Source organism: Hylobates moloch, unplaced genomic scaffold (assembly GCF_009828535.3).
Source record: "Hylobates moloch isolate HMO894 unplaced genomic scaffold, HMol_V3 SCAFFOLD_12, whole genome shotgun sequence".
NCBI lineage: Eukaryota > Metazoa > Chordata > Mammalia > Primates > Hylobatidae > Hylobates > Hylobates moloch.
Window position 1 is genome coordinate 61823180 of NW_026652287.1, and position 19694 is coordinate 61842873.

Consider the following 19694-nt stretch of genomic DNA (forward strand, 5'->3'; position numbering starts at 1 on the left):
CTGAACAAAAATGCGGTGGCTCACACCTGTAATCACAGCACTTTGGGGAGGCCGAGGCGGGTGGATCACGAGGTCAGGAGATCAAGACCAACCCGTCTATGAAAACAAAAATTACGGATATGGTGGTGGGCCTGTAATCCACTATCAGAAGGTGAGGGAAAAGAATCTTGAAAGGGTGCAGAGTGAGCCAAGTCGCCACTGATCCAGCCTGGCAACAACAAGATCCTTTCAAAAAAAAAAAAAATATAAAATAATATGTGTGTGTGTGTGTAGACACATACCAAATAGTATATATATATATATATATATATACACAAAATAGTGTATAAATATATATATATACACACCAAATAGACCTAACAGGTACCTCTAAAATACTCAGCCAATAGCAGCAGAATAGCCATTTTCTCAAGTGCACATGAATCATTCTCCAGGATACACTTTATGTTAGGTCACAAAACAAGTTCCAATACATTTCAAAAGACTGAAATCACACTAAGCATGCCCTCTGACCACAATGGAATGAAATAAGAAATCAGTAACATAAGGAAAATAGAAAAATTGACAAATATGTAGAAATTAAACAGTAGACTCCTAAATAACCAATGGATCACATATCAAACCTTACAAAGGAATGAAAAAGGGGGAAATTACTACTGACTTTATAGAAATAAAAAAGTTTATATGGGAGTATTATAAATAACATATAGCAACAAATTGGATAACCTATTTAAAACAAATCCCTAAAGACACAAACTATTAAATTGATATAAGAAACAGAAAATCTAGGCTGGGCACAGTGGCTCACGCCTGTAACCCCAGCACTTTCGGAGGCTAAGGCAGGCAGATTACCTGAGGTCAGGAGTTCGAGACCAGCCTGGCCAGCATAGCAAAACCCCATCTCTACTGAAAATACAAAAATTAGCCGGGCGTGGTGGCTTGTGCCTATAGTCCCAGCTACTCAGGAGGCTGAGGCAGGAGAATTGCCCGAACTCAGGAGGCTGAGCAAGCAGTGAGCCGAGATCGTGCCATTTCACTCCAGCCTGGGTGACAAGAGTGAAACTCCATCTCAAAAAAAAAAGAAATAGAAAATCTAAACAGACCTTAACAAGAGATCAAATTTGTAATAAAAAACTTCTCATAAAGAAAAGCCCAGGACCAAATGCCTTCTATGAAATGAATAGAAATTCTACCAAATGTTTAAAGAATTAACACCAATCTTCATAAACTCTTACCAGAAAAGGGCCAGGTGCAGTGGCTCATACCTGTAATCCCAGCACTCTGGGAGGCAGAGGTGGGAGGACGGCTTGAGGTCAGGAGTTCAAGACCAGCCTGGCCAACACGGCAAAACCCCATCTCTACTAAAAATTAAAAAAAATTAGCCCAGCGTGGTGGCACGCACCTGTAATCCCAGCTATTTGGGAGGCTGAGGCAGGAGAATCACATGGACCCAGGAGGCAGAGGTGCAGTGAGCTGAGATCACACCACTGCACTCCAGCCTGGGAGACAGAGCGAGACTCCATCTCAAAACAAACAAATAAACAACAACAACAACAAAAACAGAAAAGGAGGCAATACTTTTCAACCATTCTACAAGGTCAGTATTACCTTGATGCTAAGCCAGACAAAGACACCTTAAGAAAACAAAACTACACACCCAAATTCCTTGCGAATAGAGACACAAAAATTTTCAACAAAACACTAGCGGCCGGGCGCGGTGGCTCACGCTTGTAATCCCAGCACTTTGGGAGGCCGAGGCGGGCGGATCACGAGGTCAGGAGATCGAGACCACAGTGAAACCCCATCTCTACTAAAAATACAAAAAATTAGCCGGGCGTGGTGGCAGGCACCTGTAGTCCCAGCTACTCGGAGAGGCTGAGGCAGGAGAATGGCGTGAACCTGGGAGGCGGAGCTTGCAGTGAGCCGAGACTGCGCCACTGCACTCCAGCCTGGGCGACAGAGCGAGACTCCGTCTCAAAAAAAAAAAAAAAAAAAAAAACACTAGCAAACAGAATCCAGCAACATATAAAAAGAATATATACACATCATGACCAAGTGGGATTTTTTCCCAGGAAAGCAAGATTCCTTCAACATACAAAAATAAATCAATGTAACATATCAATCATATTAATAGAACACATAACAAAACCATATGCTTGTATAAATAGATGGAGAAAAATAAACTGATAAAATCAAACACCTTTTCATAATAAACACTCAATGAACTAGGGAGGGAAGGGAACTTCTTCAACTTGATGAAAAGCATCTACAAAAAACCCCCTCAACTAACATCATAGCATACTGAATGGTAAAAGACTAAAAGCTTTCCCCTAAGATGAGGAACAATGCAAGCACGTCTGCTGTCTCCAATTCTATTCAACCCTGTACCGGAGGTTCTAGCCAAGGCAAACAGGCAAGAAAAGACATGAAAGGCATCCAGATGACCCTGCAATTCCACTTCTAGGTATATACCCAAGGGAACTGAAAGCATATGTTCACACAAGAAGTTTGACATCTATGCTCATAGCAGCATTACTCAGAACAGCCAAAAGTTGGAAGCAACCCAGGTGTCCACCAACTGATGAGTGGACTAACGAAATGTGGTATGTATCCATAGAAAAAAATATTTTTCAGCCATAAATAAAGTAGTAGTGACAGAATAAGCAAGCAGGGAAATCAGGAAAGATATAGAAGATATAAACAATAAATTAACCAACTTGACGTAATTGACATATACAGAACACTATGGCCCATAACTGCAGAATACATGCTTTCTTTAAGTGTATGCAAAACATTTATCATAATGGTCATGTGCTGGAAGTTTCAACATATTTTAAAGGGCTGAGATGCAGAGAACGTTCATTAATCACAGTAGAATTAAATGAGAAATCAAAAAATATCCATGGTTCAAAGATAAAAATACAATGAAATTAGAAAATAAACAATATGAAATATCATAACCTGTGAGAAATGCAGCTAAAGCAGTGCTTACAGGAAAACTCATAGCTCTAAACATACACAGCACAAAAGAACACTGAAGATCAGCGATCTGAACTTCCATCCTAAGAATGTCCCTTGAAGAAAGCAATGAAATAAAAAGGAAACATGTAAGAAAAATCTACATCTTATCTTTGATAAGATGAACATCATTGAAAAGGTGACCCCAGGAGACAAAAGGATCAGGTCAGAGCACATCTCTGACACTGGAGAACCACGTGTGACCCAGAGCTCAAGCTGGAGAATAAGGTAGCCTAGCACAAGCTATAGGCCTCAGCAGAGAAGCCTCGGCAAGACTTCAACTCTCTGGATTCCAAGACCTGCTCCTTAGCCAGGTGTGGTGGCTCACACCCGTAATCCCAACAGTTTGGGAGGCCAAGGCAGAAAGATCACTTGAGCCCAGGAGTTCAAGACCAACCTGGGCAATGCGGCGAGACTTTGTCTTTACAAAAAATTTAAAAATTATCTGGGTGTGTTGGCGCACACCTGTAGTCCCAGCTATTCAGGAGGCTGAGGTGGGAAGATCTCTTGAGCCCAGGAAGTTGAGGCTATAGTGATTCATGATTGTACCACTGTACTACAGCAGCCTTGGCAAGAGTGACACCCTGTCTCCTTAAAAAAGAAAAAAAGACCTGCCCCATCTTAGGGAAGGATAGCACACACAAGCACATGCAGGGTCGTGACCTCCTGTCCTCCTGCAAGCCAGGGACCCTCCATGGCTTCGTTAATGGTGTTGAAAACACCTATGTAATGCCATGGTTGTGAGGCCAGCAGCCCTTCTAGCTGAGCCAACTGAACAGGGGCAGGGACAGGGGAGAGAGAAGAGAGAAGGGGGTAACAGCAGACTGAGAGGATTCCAGATCTCTGAAGCTTTCAGGATCCTTAACTATACAAACAGGACTATATGATTCAAAGTCAACCTAAATGTTGTGGAATCAAAGCCTTACTTATGAAATATCAAAGAGACTACGGGCAGCCAGTGTGGTTCACAGTGAAGAACAGGGCAGCAGGTGACATAAATCAAAACTACAAAATAGACTCTGGTTCCCACTGCACCAAATGCCACTTTGACCTTAGGAAAAGCAGTGGCCAATCTATTCAGCAGCCAAACACACCACCAACACCTCATTTTACTCAACGTACGTACGCATACACACGTGCACATGCACACAGGCAGCAAAGTGACTCAGCACGCAGACACAGATGCACACACACAGACACACAGAGACAGGCATACACTTGGAAAAGAGGCACACACAGACAGGCACAGCCATGTGCACAACAGGGGCATGCTCAGACACACATAGATAGACTCCACTGTATATGCACACACAGAGACATAGGCAGGCATGAACAGGAGCACAAACACACAAACACACATTAAGGCACAAGCTTAGGAGAATGCAGACACACAGATATACATACACATACTCAGAAAGGCAAACACTTAAGACACACAAAAAGATCCACACCCTGATATACACACATACAGGTACACACACAGATCAATATATATACACAGATAGACACACACACACAATCAGACACAAAAATATACTCAGAGAAACACAATCAGACACACACAGAAGAATCCAAAAGACAAGGTTAACAGGTTGAACCCTGGGTAATAAAATTCATATAGTTCTCGTTTTTGCCTCCATGCTGGTTAGCATTTTCTACAGTGAGCATGTATTAATCGTGTAAAAGTATCAACGAAATCCCACCGGGCCTGTGAGGGTAGGAGTGCCCTGGAAGCAGAGTGTAATTTCCTGATGAGCTCTAAACGTGGGCTGGGAGATGAGAGGGCCAAAGCCCCTGTCCTAGGCCACTGGCTTCTTCCCTGGCATATCTCACCCAAAGATGAGGCAGCCCCTCCACTCTGCTTCCTGCCAAAGGGCTGGGTCAGGTTCTCACCTCTTGAGGGTCCCTCCCCTCACTGAGAACTCCATGGGTCACAATTAGAAAGCCAATCCTGGCTGGGCACGGTGGCTCACGCCTGTAATCCCAGCACTCTGGGAGGCCGAGGCAGGTGGATCATCTGAGGTCAGGAGCTCGAGACCAGCCTGGCCAACATGCTGAACCCTGTCTCTACTGAAAATACAAAAATTAGCCATGTGTGGTGGTGCGTGCCTGTAATCCCAGCTACTTGGGAGGCTGAGGCAGAAGAATCGTTGGAACCTGGGAGGTGGAGGTTGCAATGAGCTGAGATCGCGCAACTGCACTCCAGCCTGGGCGACAGAGCAAGACTCTGTCTAACAAAAAAAAAAAAAAAAAAGAAGCCAATCCTACATATTAACTTGATATCCAAGTTAACACTAACCAGAAAACCATGGTCCTCAAACCACAGATTGGTATTTTGCTGTAATTGTCAAGTTTTAATAATGTCCCTCTACTTCCTGGGTTTTGAAATGCACATCTTCCGATATTAATATTCCTGCATTAACAACCCCCAAATTCAGAATTTCATCTTTAACTGCTGCTTAAACGGAATCAGTTTGTTACCAATTGTCTTCAAATATGCAAGGTGATCTAAGTAAATGCCGAAAGATGAGAAATACACTTAGCCTGAATAAGTGTATTTCTTACACTGATGTAAGAAATGTAAAATACCGACCATATTTCTTTCTCAGTCAATGGCAAGAAATGGAGCCCCTGTCACTCGCTGCCCCGGCCCAGGGCTCCTGGGTACCGCTTCTGTCTGTCTGGGAGGCGACTGCCTTGTGCCAAGAAGGCACCCCCATTAAGGCATGGAAACTTGATAGACAGGCAGCCCTCAGCTCAAGCCACCCGGCCCCTGCCAACAATCCAACAGACCGTCTCTCCTTCATGGTCAGTCTCCCGCTCTCAGGAAAACCTGCCCTAAAGTCTACCTCCTTAGATGTTTTCAGAGATCTACCATGTCTGACTTTGCTCCCAGCCTTCAGGAGGCAAGTGTTCTGGGGACCCTATCTTGCCATCCACAGGAAGAAGTCTCAAGTCTCTTTTGCTGCAGGGTTCCCCTCCCCACCTCAGCCCTCACTAGCCCCCAAACCAACCCCCCGTCATGCCCCCGCCAGGACCTGGCAATGAGCACTCGACCCCATGCCCACACCCACCCCTCCTGCCAGAGCCCGCAGCAAGTCCTGCTCTTCCCAAATCTCCCTCGGGACTGCTCCAATCAAGCCACACACGGAGCTGCGGCCTGGGCCAGACCCCAAACTCACAAGGCCCTACAGACCATCCCGGCCTACACCCTTCACGCTACTGTCATCACGCTGAGCCACACCACTGGGTGAGCCCAGGGGCCTCAGGCCACAGGGGGCTCCCTCTGGTCTCTCTGGCCGTGTGCATGCCCATCACCCTCAGCCCACCTCTGCCCTGTCCCCTCTGCTCCTTGTCCTCTGCTGTCCCCATACCTCGAGACCCCACACACTCCTACTGCAGGCAGCAGGCGGCCTGGCCCTGATCTGGGGAGGTGGAGGGAGGTCTGAGACCAAGGCTGAGCCCAAATGGGACAGACCCCAGGCCAGGCACCCTGAGTAGCCACAGCTGGAGGGGTCCTGGCCCAACCATCCAGCTGGACCAGGGCCCCAAAGATATAGGCTGGGTGGATAGGTGGGGACCACTGTCTACCACGAGCTCCTCTTCCCTGCAGGCCAGGGGATAAGGGGAGCTGGGGGGGGCCCATCAGGTCAAACCAAGAGGCCAAACCTGAACTTCTGTTAGAGGAGGAGGTCAATCGAAGCCCAAGGTGCAAGGTGCTGCAGAGACATTTAAAAGGGTCAAAAAGGACAATTCCAGGAACAAGGAGCTTCATTTGAGCAGTGAGAGGCAACTGGGGCGGAAGCAGCTGCGTATTGGAGAGGAGGACGACAGCAAGATTCATCTTGCTTGGGAAACAGGCTATTAATATCCCAGCTAGCAGCTGGAGGTGCACCCGGCAGGCAGAGGAACGCAGTTGCTGAGCAGCAGCGGCTCTTGGGGACATGGTCTCTGCCCAGCCCAGCACAGAAGTGCTGGCGGCCTGGGTGAGTGGAATGCAGGGGGATGAGCTGCGCCTGGACCCCAGGAATGCAGACGAGACTGTCCACAGGGAAGCGGCTGGGAGCAGCTGGAGGCAGCGGCTGGGAGCAGCTGTAGGCAGAGGCTGGGGTCCCATGTCAAGGCCCACGGCATGCAGGGTAGGGGGCACCAGCCAGAGCTCCTGCCTCAGTGAAGCAGCCCTGGTGACAGTGAGGTGGAAGGCCCCAAGGGGAGAGACATGGGTGGATGGCCCCCTGCAGGGGACAAGGAAGGGAGGGAGTAGAATAAGCAGGCCAGAGATGGCCACGAAGGTTCTCACCCGCTGCGCATTGCATCAGCCAAGTCAGAGACTCGGCCAGCAGCCCGACGCGTGGGTGCGGAAACTGATGCACCAGCACCCAGGGTGGGGGGCAGTGTCTCAGCCCAGCCCCCAGCTGAGAGGCCAGGTGAGCACCCCCCAGTCAGGCCCAGCCTGGCCTGGATCAGAGGTTGGAGAGGTACCAGCCCAGTGCCTGGGGAGATGATGCAAAAGTAAGGCAGTCCCTGGCTCTCCAAAAAGTGTCCCAGTGGTGACAGAGTGGGGTGGGGAGTTTGCAGAGCACAGCCTCCTCTGGGCTCTTGGCAGGGGCCACAGGGACTCGGGGGCAACAGAGGACAGAGACTGGGATGAGAGGTCACACCTAGGAATCCTCCTGGGGGGTAGAACAAGGCCTTTGCTTCCTGACACTCACTGACAGTGATGAGGGCCCTGGGGAAGCCGGGGGCCCCACCTGCCTCCCTCGGGGAACCTCAAGGAGCAGCTGGCACAACTCTGCTTCAGGGGCCACATCTTGAGCTCCTGGCTGGGAACCATGCCCACCACACAGCTGCCAGATGTGGTCCTGGGGGGCTCAGCATTCTCTCTAGAGGAGGAGCAAGCAAAGCTCTCACCACTGAGAAGGCCCTCGACTCACTGGGAAACTGGGAATTGGTGATCTTGGAGCCCACCTGGCCCACCACGCAGATGGGGAGACTGAGGCACAGAGGAGCAACGGGATTTGCTGGGGTTTGCTTGCGGGCAACTGTCACTGAGCACCAGCTCTGTGCCAGGCTCCAGGTGAGCATGATCTCCTCCAGTGCCCACCACAAGCCCAGGCAGCACCAGGTTACACGTGGAGGAGCTGAGGGTACCCCTGCTGCAGAGACCCAAGCAGAGGCCATAGAGAGGTTCCATGGCATGGTCGAGGAAAGGTGTGCAGGACACTGGAGACCTGGCACCAGGTAGTGCTGGGGGGATTCAGGGAGCCCCAGGCCTAGGACAGGTAGCAGCTGGCTGCGTCCGTACCCCTCCGAGGGCGTGGGGGGCCTGGGAGGCCTGGGGAGAGAGAGCAGCTCCATGGCCAGCATTTCAGTAAGCTGGGCTAATTGCTGCCAGGCATGGGAGGTGGGGCCGCTTTGGGGAAACTCTCAGGAGGACACTGAGATCTGTGCAGTGAAAAAGCAAACCTACTACCTGCCCCTCCGCCCGCCCCACTGCTCTTAGCATAGGGGGAGGTGGGAGGTGATACATATTCATGAGCTCATAATCCCTCCTTATCACCCCTACATCACACACAGAGATTCCAGCAGCTTGGGCTCATACATAATTATAAGGCGGTTCCTCCATCACTGCCTTGGTCCACCAGAGGACAACAGAAGACATGGGGGCTGCAGGGGATGCATGATAGGGGAGGGGCTGGGGATCCAGGTCCTGAAGTTGGGGCTGGGAGCTGCCCACTGTCCACGTTCAGCAGCCTCCAGCGCAGAGGCCTTGTCTGCTACAGCATCAGCCAGCAATGCAGGCCACAGACCCCCAGGGCCAGTAACCAGCCAGTCCAGGGACCCAAGCACAGTCAGCGGGCAGGGCTCTCCTGCCCTCTCCAGGCTCTCCTGGGGGCAGTGGGTGAGGGGTGACAAGCAGGGGAGGGGCTTCTTTCCCTGTGCCCAAGGTCTGTCCTCCTGCCTGGAGAGAAAAGGGGAACCGCTTCCCAAGCAGGGTTTGGAGGCTCAGCCTGGCTCTTGGTTAAGAGTGAGAAGAGGTTAAGGGGATCCTACCTGGGATTAGGGCAGCAGGGGACACGGGGGGCTACTGAGAGCTGGGTTGGAAGGGGTTAATGGCTGGGACTAAGAGAGGGGGCTTGGGACAGGTGCGATGTCTCACATCTGTAATCCCAGCAGTCTGGGAAGCCGAGGTGGGTGGATGACCTGAGGTCACGAGTTCGAGACAAGCCTGGCCAACATGGCAAAACCCCATCTCTACTAAAAATACAAAAATTAGCCGAGTGTAGTGGCGGGTGCCTGTAATCCTAGCTACTCAGGAGGCTGAGGCAGGAGAATCACTTGAATCCGGGAGGTGGAGGTTGCAGTGAGCCAAGATCAGGCCATTGCACTCCAGCCTGGATGACAGTGCGAGACTCCGTCTCAAAAAAAATAAAAAAAAAAAAGGGGGTGATGGCTTGATGCACAGACCACGGGGGCTCACAGCAGATCTTTAGAGGGAAAACAGCCCCACCTGTGCCTGCCCTTGCCCTTGCCCTTGCCCCTGCCCCTGCCCCTGCCCAGTGGCCAGGGCTGCCTGAGCACTTTCCTTATGCAGCAAACAGAAACGGGGCACCTTTCCTTCAAGAAAAATCAAGGTGATTTTTGGCAAATTATGCTTCTAAACATTTCCTCAAAATGCCCAAACTCCTTAAAAAGAAGTTTGCATAGTTCATGTCTTATTTGTAGACCGGGAAAGACCTGCTGGTGAAGGTGGGAGTGGGGGAGGGTGGGGAAAGAGTCCCTGGGGGCCCAGGACTCACTTGCTGATGCCGTCAAAGGAGGCCTCCCTGCAGACGCTGCCACTGTCCGTGTTGACGCCACGCTGGGGAGAGAGAACACAGACGTGCCACATGGGGCCGCACGGTGCCCCCACAGCCTGCACCCCTGAGGCCTCCAGCCAGGCTCAGGACAGGCAAGAACAGGATCCCCTCCTGCCTTCCCCTGACAGATGAGCCACCCAGCCAGGTAGCTCCAGGCCTGGCCCCAACACAAGGACAGCCCTCTTGCTACCACTTGCCAAGTGGAGGAAGTGAGGGCCCCCCAAACTCTGCAGCATCCCAGCTGCACAGCAAGGCCTTCTCCCTGGAGGTCAGAGCACCCTGCTGAAACCAGCCAGGCTGACCAGGCACAGGCGACGACCCGGGACCACTCCCACTACAAATCTGCTCTCCCCAGCCTGGTCCATCTTCCCTCTCCTGCACACACTCCCCACTAACTGTATAACATCCGAAAGAGTCCTGTCGAACCCAGCCCTTCTGGGGAGGTGTGCAGGACCCGACTGTGGCAGGACTGCTATGAAGCAGGGTGACATCCCTCTCTTAACTCCAAGGAGACTCCAAATGGGACTTGGACAGGAGTGGAGACAAAACAAGGGACTTAGAGAAAAATGGGCCCTCTCCAGAGAGGCAAGGCAATTTATTTTATTTATTTTACTTGTTTTTTTTTTTTTTTGAGACAGTGTCTTGCTCTGTCGCCCAGGCTGGAGTGTGGTGGCACCATTTCAGCTCACCTCAGCCTCCACCTCCCAAGTTCAAGTGATTCTCCTGCTTCAGCCTCTCAAGTAGCTGGGATTACAGGTGCACACCACCACGCCCAGCTAATTTTATATTTTTAGTAGAGACACGGTTTCACCATGTTGGCCAGGCTTGTCTTGAACTCTTGACCTCAAGTGATCCACCCACCTTGGCCTTCCAAAGTGCTGGGATTACCGGCATGAGCCACTATGCCCAGCCTGGGCAAGGCATTTTAAACCACCATTTCTTTACCCAGAACTTCAGCTTGATGTCTAATCGTGTATCTAAATTAAACACATTGGATCATCTATGACCATAATCATCTCACATAAGCTTCCCTTGTAGCCATCAAGACAGTAAAGCAAAAAACAGCGGCCAAGTGCTAAAGGAAATAACCAAAAAAAACTATTTCGGTAAAAATCAATTAAGAAAAGAGAAAGGGTGGGCACGGTGGCTCACACCTGTAATCCCAGCACTTTGGGAGGCCGAGGCGGGCAGATCACCCGAGGTTGGGAGTTTGAGACTGACCAACATGGCGAAACCCCGTCTCTAACCAAAAACACAGTATTAGCCGGGTGTGGTGGTGCATGCCTGTAATCCCAGATACTGGAGAGGCTGAGGCAGAATTGCTTGAACCCGGGAGGTGGGGGTTTCGGTGAGCCGAGATCGCTCCACTGCACTCTAGCCTGGGCAAAGCAAAGCCTAGCAAAACTCCATGTTTGAAATGCTTGTTCTTCAGTGCCATAAAGAAATAGCACTTGAACATAAATTTAATTTATTTATAAGGCCATTTTCACTTCCTGCAGAAAGGGTACACTCTCCAGCAGTTTTGCCATGAGAGTTCACCGAACAAAGGAGACAAGGCCATTTATAACCTGGCGTGTCCACCCTACTGCTGTGTCCAGTTTCCACTGGCTGGAACGGGACCTCACATTCTGTATTTGTCCCGATTGGCTAGCAACTTAGAACTTTTTAAAAAAGGCAAAGGTAGAGGGGGAGAAAGGAAGAAGGAAGTAACTTGTGGAATGCTGAGAAAGGTAAAAATACTTTTAAATAAGGAAGAGGAACAGGCTATGACCTAATGCTTGCTTGGACCAGGATAAGCATGCCAGGGCAAATATTTAGGTTAAATTGTGGGAGCTAAAAACATAAAGTATACTGATTTCTTTATTACAGCTAGCAGATATTTAAGAATGTTAGCACAAGTCTTTGAATAAATTTTGCTTCTAAGAGAAGTTACTGTTTATTTCTAATTAGACAGGGAGGAAAGTCTTTGAAGAGGAACCTCTACTTTACTTTTTATATTCCATCTCAAAAAAAAAAAAAAAAAGACAAGAGGGAAGGGTCACTTTGGGGGGAAGAAGGCTTGTGGACATGCTTCTTATAGGAAACTCCCAAGCTCAAAGAAGTGTAAGAAAGCACACTTCTCTGAGAAATTCCAGAGAATTCTTTGGGGGCATGCCACAGCTGAAGTGCCCCCAAAACCCTGCGAGCGTACCCAGAGCCCACCTCGTACCCCCAACCCTAGCCCAGGCCCTCGGTCAGTCACTGTGCCCCACACCCCTGCTACCTTGAGGGCAGACGCCTGGGGGTGTGGTTTTCAGATCCCATTAACAGGGGAGACAGAGGTGGGAATAAACTTTCTTTTTTCCTTTTTAAATTTTTTATTCTTAATTTTCATGGGTAGATATTAGGTGTATACATTTATGGGGTACATGAGATATTCTGATACAGGTATGCAATGTGGAATAATCACATCAGGATACATGGGGTATCCATCACCTCAAGCATTTATCCTTTCTGTTACAATCCAATTGCACTCTTCTGGTTATTTTTAAATGTACAATAAACTATTGTTGACTGTAGTTACCCTGTTGTGCTATCAAATACTAGATCTGATTCGTTCTACCTAGCTATATTTTGGTACCCATTAAACTGACTTTCTACATCCACAAATTCCATGAGCTCAGCCTGACACAAATACATCTTCTAGCCAGGTTTAACCTTAGGAGTGGGTGTGGTGTCAGGTCCACATCCTCATGACAGGACACAGCAGGTCTCAGAGAGACTCAAGGATGGGGTCCCATAAACAGCTATTCAGACTGAGCAAGTGACGCTACTTATCACCGATGACCATTCCTCTTGGTTTATTTTTTTCTTTTTTGAGACAGGGTCCTGTCTGTGGCCCAGACTGGAGCACAGTGGTGCGATCATACCTCACTGCAGCCTCAAACTCCTGGGCTCAAGCACACCTCCCACCTCAGCCACCCAAGTAGCTCGGACCACAAGCACATGCCACCAGGCCTGGCTAACTTTTTAATTTGTTGTAAAGACAGGGTCTTGCCATGTTGCCCAGGCTAGCCTGGAACTCCTGGCTCCAAGCGATCCTCCCACCTTGGCCTCTCAAGGCACTCAGATAACAGGCGTGAGCCCCTGGACCCAACCCCTCTCAGTTTTTTAATCCTCCCCTATGGTCCCGACCTCTGCAGGAGAGATGGCCCCCTAAAAACCCTCCCCAGAGCCAAGCACTGCCCCACCCCTGGACACCAGCCACTTACCAAAGTGAGGAGGACAGAGGGCTTCTGTGATGTCAGGACACTGGCAATCTAGAAGGTCGGAAAGAAAAATCCACTTTAGAGGCACCACAAAGCCTAATGAAGATGACATGCCACCATTCCTTCATAATGACAGTGCACATTTATCAAGCAGATCCTTAGAACAGGCGACGCGGGCTCTGCCCTCACCCTGCAGGTGAAGAAACCCAGCTTCCCCCGGTTGAAGGACTTCTGAAAGCCACACAGCCATCGAGGGGCAGAGAGGATAAACCTACACCTGGCTCTCTTCCCACCGCACCACCCTGCTTCCAGGCACCACACAGATCCCTGGCTCCAAGCAGCCAGCCCTACCCACCCTCCAAGGCCAGCCCCTCTGCCCATCTGCAAAGTCCCTGCTCAAAGACCCGTCCCCTGGGAACCCTTTAGGCTCCAGGCCTATCAGCCTCTGGTTCCTAGGGCAGAAGACTCCCTCCCTGCTCCCCATTCAACCCCTAGACCCAGGGGAGTTGGCCTTCTCCAATCCCACCCTCTGGCCCCCACCCCACAGCCCACTCTCTGTCCCTCCACCATGACCCACTTGGACCTCCCGCCACTGCAGGCCAGTTACTTCCCAGTCCAAGCCCTTGAATCTGCATGCCGGGCCAGCTCATCTCTCCACGCCTCTGCTCCAGCTCTTACCTCTCCCTGAGTGCCTTCTTCCCATCTTAGTGCCTCATCAATTTGCACTCAGGACGGAAGCCCCAACCCTCTGGGCAGTTTTGTTCACTCCCTCCTCTACTGGCCCACTGACAGTCACCACTCCCCCAGCAGAGCGCCATGTGCCAACCAGCCTGCCGGGAGCAATTTCTTCCTCTCCCAGCCCCTCCTCCTCAGTCTGTCCTGCATCTTGGCTACTGCAGACCCTCTTGTTTCTGAGCACCCCCTGGGCAGAGAACAGTCTCATCTCCACAGCCCTCGCCTCTCCCCACACCCTTATCCTAACTCTTTACACCTGCAACATGGGGAGAGTGAGGAGAACATGTTGTTGTTTTAACAGCTTGATTGAGTGATCACTGACATACTCTACGCTGCCTGTATTTAACATAGACATTTTGATAAGTTTTGACATATGGATACATATACCTTTTTTAATACTGAGATGCCTCCCAAGAAAACCTGGAACGTACTGAAAACTATAAAAAGATAAAATGCACGTACAATCCTATCTCCAGAGACGTTTTAGCTTTGCACATAAAAACAGAGATCTGTAATGACATTTGGATCATATGAAATTACATGCTTCACTTATTTCCTGTTATTATATATTCTTCAAACATGCAATTTTTAGCAGTCACTACCACTAGGGACAGTAAACGTCCAGTAAGTCGCTGATGGCAGCCTGTGCCAGTCACCTTACACACAGCATCTCATTTAACCACACGGAGAGACAGGGCGTCAAATGTGCAGGTTTCGCAAATGAGAATGGCTTACAGGTTAGAGAACTTGCCTGAGTCCGGCTAAATAACAGCGCAGCCCAGATTTGAACCTATGGCTGTAGAATACTCTCTTAATGGATGCTACTCATTCCTCTATGGGATACTTAAATTACATCTAATACACTTTGGGAGGACAGGGCGGGCAGATCACGAGGTCAGGAGATCGAGACCATCCTGGCTAACACGGTGAAACCCCGTCTCTATTAAAAATACAAAAAAAATTAGCCAGGCGTGGTGGCAGGTGCCTGTAGTCCCAGCTACTCAGGAGGCTGAGGCAGGAGAATGGCGTGAACCCAGGAGGCGGAGCTTGCAGTGAGCCAAGATCGCGCCACTGCACTCCAGCCTGGGCAACAGAGCAAGACTCTGTCTCAAAAAAAAAAAAAAAAAAAAAAAATTACATCTAATAATTAGCTATTATAAAAACAATGCTGTGATGAACATCCTTGCATACATTTCCTTAAAATCAAATGCCAGCCGGCCACAGTGGATCATGCTTGTAATCGCAGCACTTTTGGAAGCTGAGGCGGGTGGATCACGAGGTCAGGAGTTCGAGACCAGCCTGGTCAAATGGGGAAACCCCCATCTCTACTAAAAATACAAAAATTAGCCAGGTGTGGTGGCACATGCCTGTAGTCCCAGCTACTCGGGAGGCTGAGGCAGAAGAATTGCTTGAACCTGGGAGGTGGCAGTTGCAGTGAGCCGAGATCATGCCACTGCACTCTAGCCTGTTGGGCGACAGAGCGAGACTCTGTCTCAAAAAAAAAATAAAAATAAAAAATAAAATGCCTTTAAAACTGTTGGGTCAAAAGCCACAGACTTTGTCAAGTCTGTGCTTGCTCCCGGCCCAGTGATCCTCCAGACATGTATCAACAATCTCCCGGGATCCTCCCTCATGTTACTGAGTGACTGCTTGGAGAATGGCTGTGTCCTTTGGCCTCAGTGTTGCAAAAAAACAAAAGGCTCGGCCGGTGTGGTGGCTGATGCCTGTAATCCTAGCACTTTGGGAAGGCTGAGGCGGGTGGATCAACTGAGGTCAGGAGTTCAAGACCAGCCTGACCAACATGGTGAAACCCCGTCTCTATTAAAAATACAAAAAAATTAGCTGGGCTTGGTGACTGTAATCCCAGCTACTCGGGAGGCTGAGGCAGGAGAATCGCTTGAACCTGGGAGGCGGAGGTTTCAGTGAGTCGTGACCGCGCCACTGTACCCCAGCCTGGGGGGCAAGAACGAAACTCAGTATCAAAACAACAACAACAACAACAACAACAACAAAAACCCAAAAGGCTCAGCTGTGTCCCTCCACACCCTCAGCCCCTCCCGAAGGAAGGGGAGGCTTATTAAAAGGAACAGAGCTACACGTGCCAGCCCTGGGTGTGTTGTTAAGTTGATGTGAAGGTTCTGCATTCAGCCGCACAGAAGGAGTCCGTCAATTACAGCAGCTGAATCAGAAAGCCAGGAGGCACTTGGGGATTGTATCTGCTATCGTCTGGGGAGGGAGGAGCAGGATAACAACTGTGTGGGCTGATGGTTTTTCTCCGGGTGACGACTCTCAGGACATGCCGGTTAGGAATAATGGAGGAGGGGAGGGCCGCCGTTTCCTTGCAGCCCAGTGCTCAGACAATCCAGGCCCAACTCTGAGAGCAGGCTATGTGTCTCCTAGTCCTGGCAGGGCAACATCTTTTATTGATCACAACTGCTTGAGTGGGCCCTGGTTACTTCTGCGGCTGCAAAAACCTCTCCCGACCTGGCAGCTCCACCCGCCCTTCCCCACGGAGACCCATTAGTGCTATGCTCTCATCAGCACACCCTGACTCCGTGCCTCAAATATTAAGGGAACACGACGCGCTGTGCGTTGCTGGCTCCCGATGTATCCCCAGCACACACGACAGCACGGCTCTGTCAACTCAGGGCCTCGTTTCCATGGAGTGGTGGCCACTGGGGACCTCTCACACCCTGCGCTGTTAAATGGCCCTGCCTTGCTTCGTGCCAAAGCCAGCATCGATTCCTCGGGCAGCCCCCGGCCTCTCTGGCAGATGGAGCTGGATGGTCACGGGCAGAATTCATCGGAGCCCTGTGGGTGTACATCCTCCCCTGGGGACAATCAGAGGCTTCCCACGGACACCTCCTGCACTTTCCTAACCAGGGCCCAGACCAGGCCCGAGGGCTGCTTTTCGCAGGGTGATAAGCTGGAGAAAAAATCTGGATATGCTTTTGCCAGTGTAGGGAAAGCCTGCAAGGCTCCAGAGAGCTGGCTCTGCCCTGCAAGCACCGAAGCTTTTGAAAATAAACCTTCTTTCGTGGCATTCTCTTCCAACAGTACTATATGCTGGTGGCCTGCACTGCTTTTACAATTTCAAATTTGTTTCTCAAATGTAAACATCAGGAAACATCACCAACAGTCTGGATGTGTGGCTACTCCTGAACAATCAGGTTCCTGGAGCCACGGGCTGGTGGTCCCACAGCGCGGTGGCCCCTGCTGACCCCATCGCTCCCGATGCCTGTCCCTGTGCTGCTGCAGTTGTCCTCTTACATCTGTCCTGCCTGTAGCAGACTTGGTGACCCTCGGACCTTCTCACATATGCCTGGTGCCATAAAGGGAAGCAAGTGCATGGAACGCACGCTTCACCTGCCAGCTCTCAGCTGGTGATCCCGCCAGCCTTTGCACGGGGCCTTCACGGCAGAGCCTCGGGGCCCCACTCAAGGTTCTGCTGAATGCCTCCTTCCCAAGGGAACTGCCTTCTCAATAAACTCAGAATCCTCTGTGGGGAGGAGGTAACCTCGGAGCCAGCTGTGCCCCATCAGACACCTGCATGGCATACATGCTATCACGTGACCGGCCATGGCATTAGAGACCTTCCTGCCTTTTTTTCAGAGGAGACAAGCGTTGGCTGTCATTTGTCACTGACAGCTAAGGCCACCCCAAGTGAGATGGGGCTGAGCACTGCAGAACCAGCCTGGGAACCCCTTCCCTGCATAAAGGGCTTCCTGTCACCTCCCACGATGCAACAGGCCCCAGGTACCTCGTGCAACCTGGGATACCTCCCAGCTCAGGGGGCTCAGTCCAGCAGGTCACACTTTCTGGTAGGCTCCCTTCAGAGCCACAGAAAATCTAAGGCACAGGGAGTCCATGTCGCCTCCGCAGGAGTGTCCTACAGCAGCCCTCCTTTCTGAGGGGAAGGGGAGACCTGGAGGGGAGGCCCCTGGGGTCACATCCCAGTACCACTCCCCTCCAGCCGTGGGACCGTGGACGAAGCCTTTCTCTCTGAGCCTCAGTCTCATATCTATGAACGGGGTGGGGGCTACGGCCCAGCACAGTCCCCACCCCGCTGTGTCCCTCCCACAGCGGGAGGGACAAGGGGCTCCAAGAGAGCTCCAGTGTTACTGGAGCCCACGTGGGCCGCCCCGGCATGAAGCACTTGCTCTGCTGTCAACGTGAGCCTTGTTCCCAGTAAAAACAGCGGCAGTAACATCAACACCAATCTGCAATGGCAGTGGCGGTGACGTGGTGCGGTGGGGTGCTCCCGAACCCTAAAGAGATTCTAGCCTTTGAACTCTACTGAAGCCTCAACATTCTGCTTTGTATACGAAGACAAAGAATGAGCCAGCCTCCGTGCTGTCATTCTATGCAATCACTGACAGCTTCCCTGCCCTAACACTCAAAGCGGCCTGTCTCTTACTTCGCTTAGAGACCAGTTCTCTTTCCTCGCCCCCAGAAATCACAGTAGACACGGAGCTGAATTTTCCCCCGGTTATAAAGACAAAAATGTCAGACAGTGGCTGGGGAGGCTGTGGTCCAGAGGTGGCTCGGACTCAGCAGCTGAGTCCAGGGTGGAGGCAGGTGCTGTCCCACCAGGGTCCTTGAGACAGGGTCCTGGAGGCAGGTGCCAGTCCCGCCAGAGTCCTTGAGACAGGGTCCTGGAGGCAGGTGCCCATTCCACCAGGGTCCCTGAGACAGGGTCCTGGAGGCAGGTGCCCATCCCACCAGGGTCCCTGAGACAGGGTCCTGGAGGCAGGTACCCATCCCACCAGGGTCCCTGAGACAGGATCCTGGAGACAGGTGTCCATCCCGCCAGGGTCCCTGAGACAGGGTCCTGGAGGCAGGTGCCCATCCCGCCAGGGTCCCTGAGACAGGGTCCTGGAGGCACCTGCCCATCCCGCCAGGGTCCTTGAGACAGGGTCCTGGAGGCAGGTGCCCATCCCGCCAGGGTCCTTGAGACAGGGCCCAGCCCAGGCTGCCCCTCCAGGTTTCACATCAAGGAGACCTGAAGGGTCAAGGTTTCAAAGGATAACAGTGTTAAGAAGCAGTTTCTGGGGCAGGGAACACATCTGCCAAGGAAAGGGTCGGAAGGAAAATGAGAATGAATGAGTAGGTGCCTCCCGCTCCACTTCCGAGACATACAAGGCAAGTGGCAGATGTCTCGTTGGGGGCATGCAAATAAACGTTCCGTCTATTTTAGATCCTGTACTCAATGGGATCAATATGATAGGTCACATGTATATTGACAGAATCTTCAGATGTTAAGAGTCACCCCCAAAAGCTTGGGATTGAAATAACATAACATAAAGATCCATCAAAAGCCTCCTCTCTTCACAGTCCAACCAGGCAGAAGATGCTGTAGAGACAGGCCCCCATGGCCCTGTAGAGGTGGGCAGTGCCCTTCACAGAGGCTCTTCCGGGGACCTCTGCCCAGGCACCACCACCCTGCGGTGACTGTTCACTCATGTGGTCACCTCCTGCACTGGACCGTGCCCTGGGCTGTTGAGGTCAGCCCTGGGTCTCAGCCACCTCTGATGCCCTACATGTCCCTGGGACTGGGCAGGGAGAGAGTGCAAGAGGAATGTCTGGGGAAAAAGGAATGTCTGGGGAAAAAGAACTGGACGTTCAAGACAAATACAAGACAGTCAAGGGCAGGGTGCACATCAGAACACAGTCAGCGTCCATGGTGTCCACTTGTCCTGAGGGCTCAGGGAAGCAGCACCAGTGTGGGCCAGAGTCTACAGCAGATACAGTGGCTGGTGCAAGGTTGGTGCAAGGCCTCAAAAGATGGATAGGAGAAAGAGAAATGGAAAACATATTCCAGGACAGCAGTACC

The 19694-nt window shown here is 51.0% G+C and overlaps 1 protein-coding gene across 3 annotated transcripts in view; it reads right to left on the minus strand.

Annotated features, from left to right (window-relative positions):
• The window catches only part of PEPD (peptidase D), a 134879-nt gene that overhangs the window by 93852 nt on the left and 21333 nt on the right, over positions 1-19694 (minus strand). For all 3 annotated transcript variants that reach the window (XM_032170396.2, XM_058425180.1, XM_058425181.1), the window contains 2 exons: positions 13130-13177; positions 9819-9880 (listed from right to left, as the gene is read on the minus strand). In XM_032170396.2, coding sequence (XP_032026287.1) covers positions 9819-9880; positions 13130-13177 — 110 coding nt within the window. The remainder of the gene's footprint in view (positions 1-9818; positions 9881-13129; positions 13178-19694) is intronic.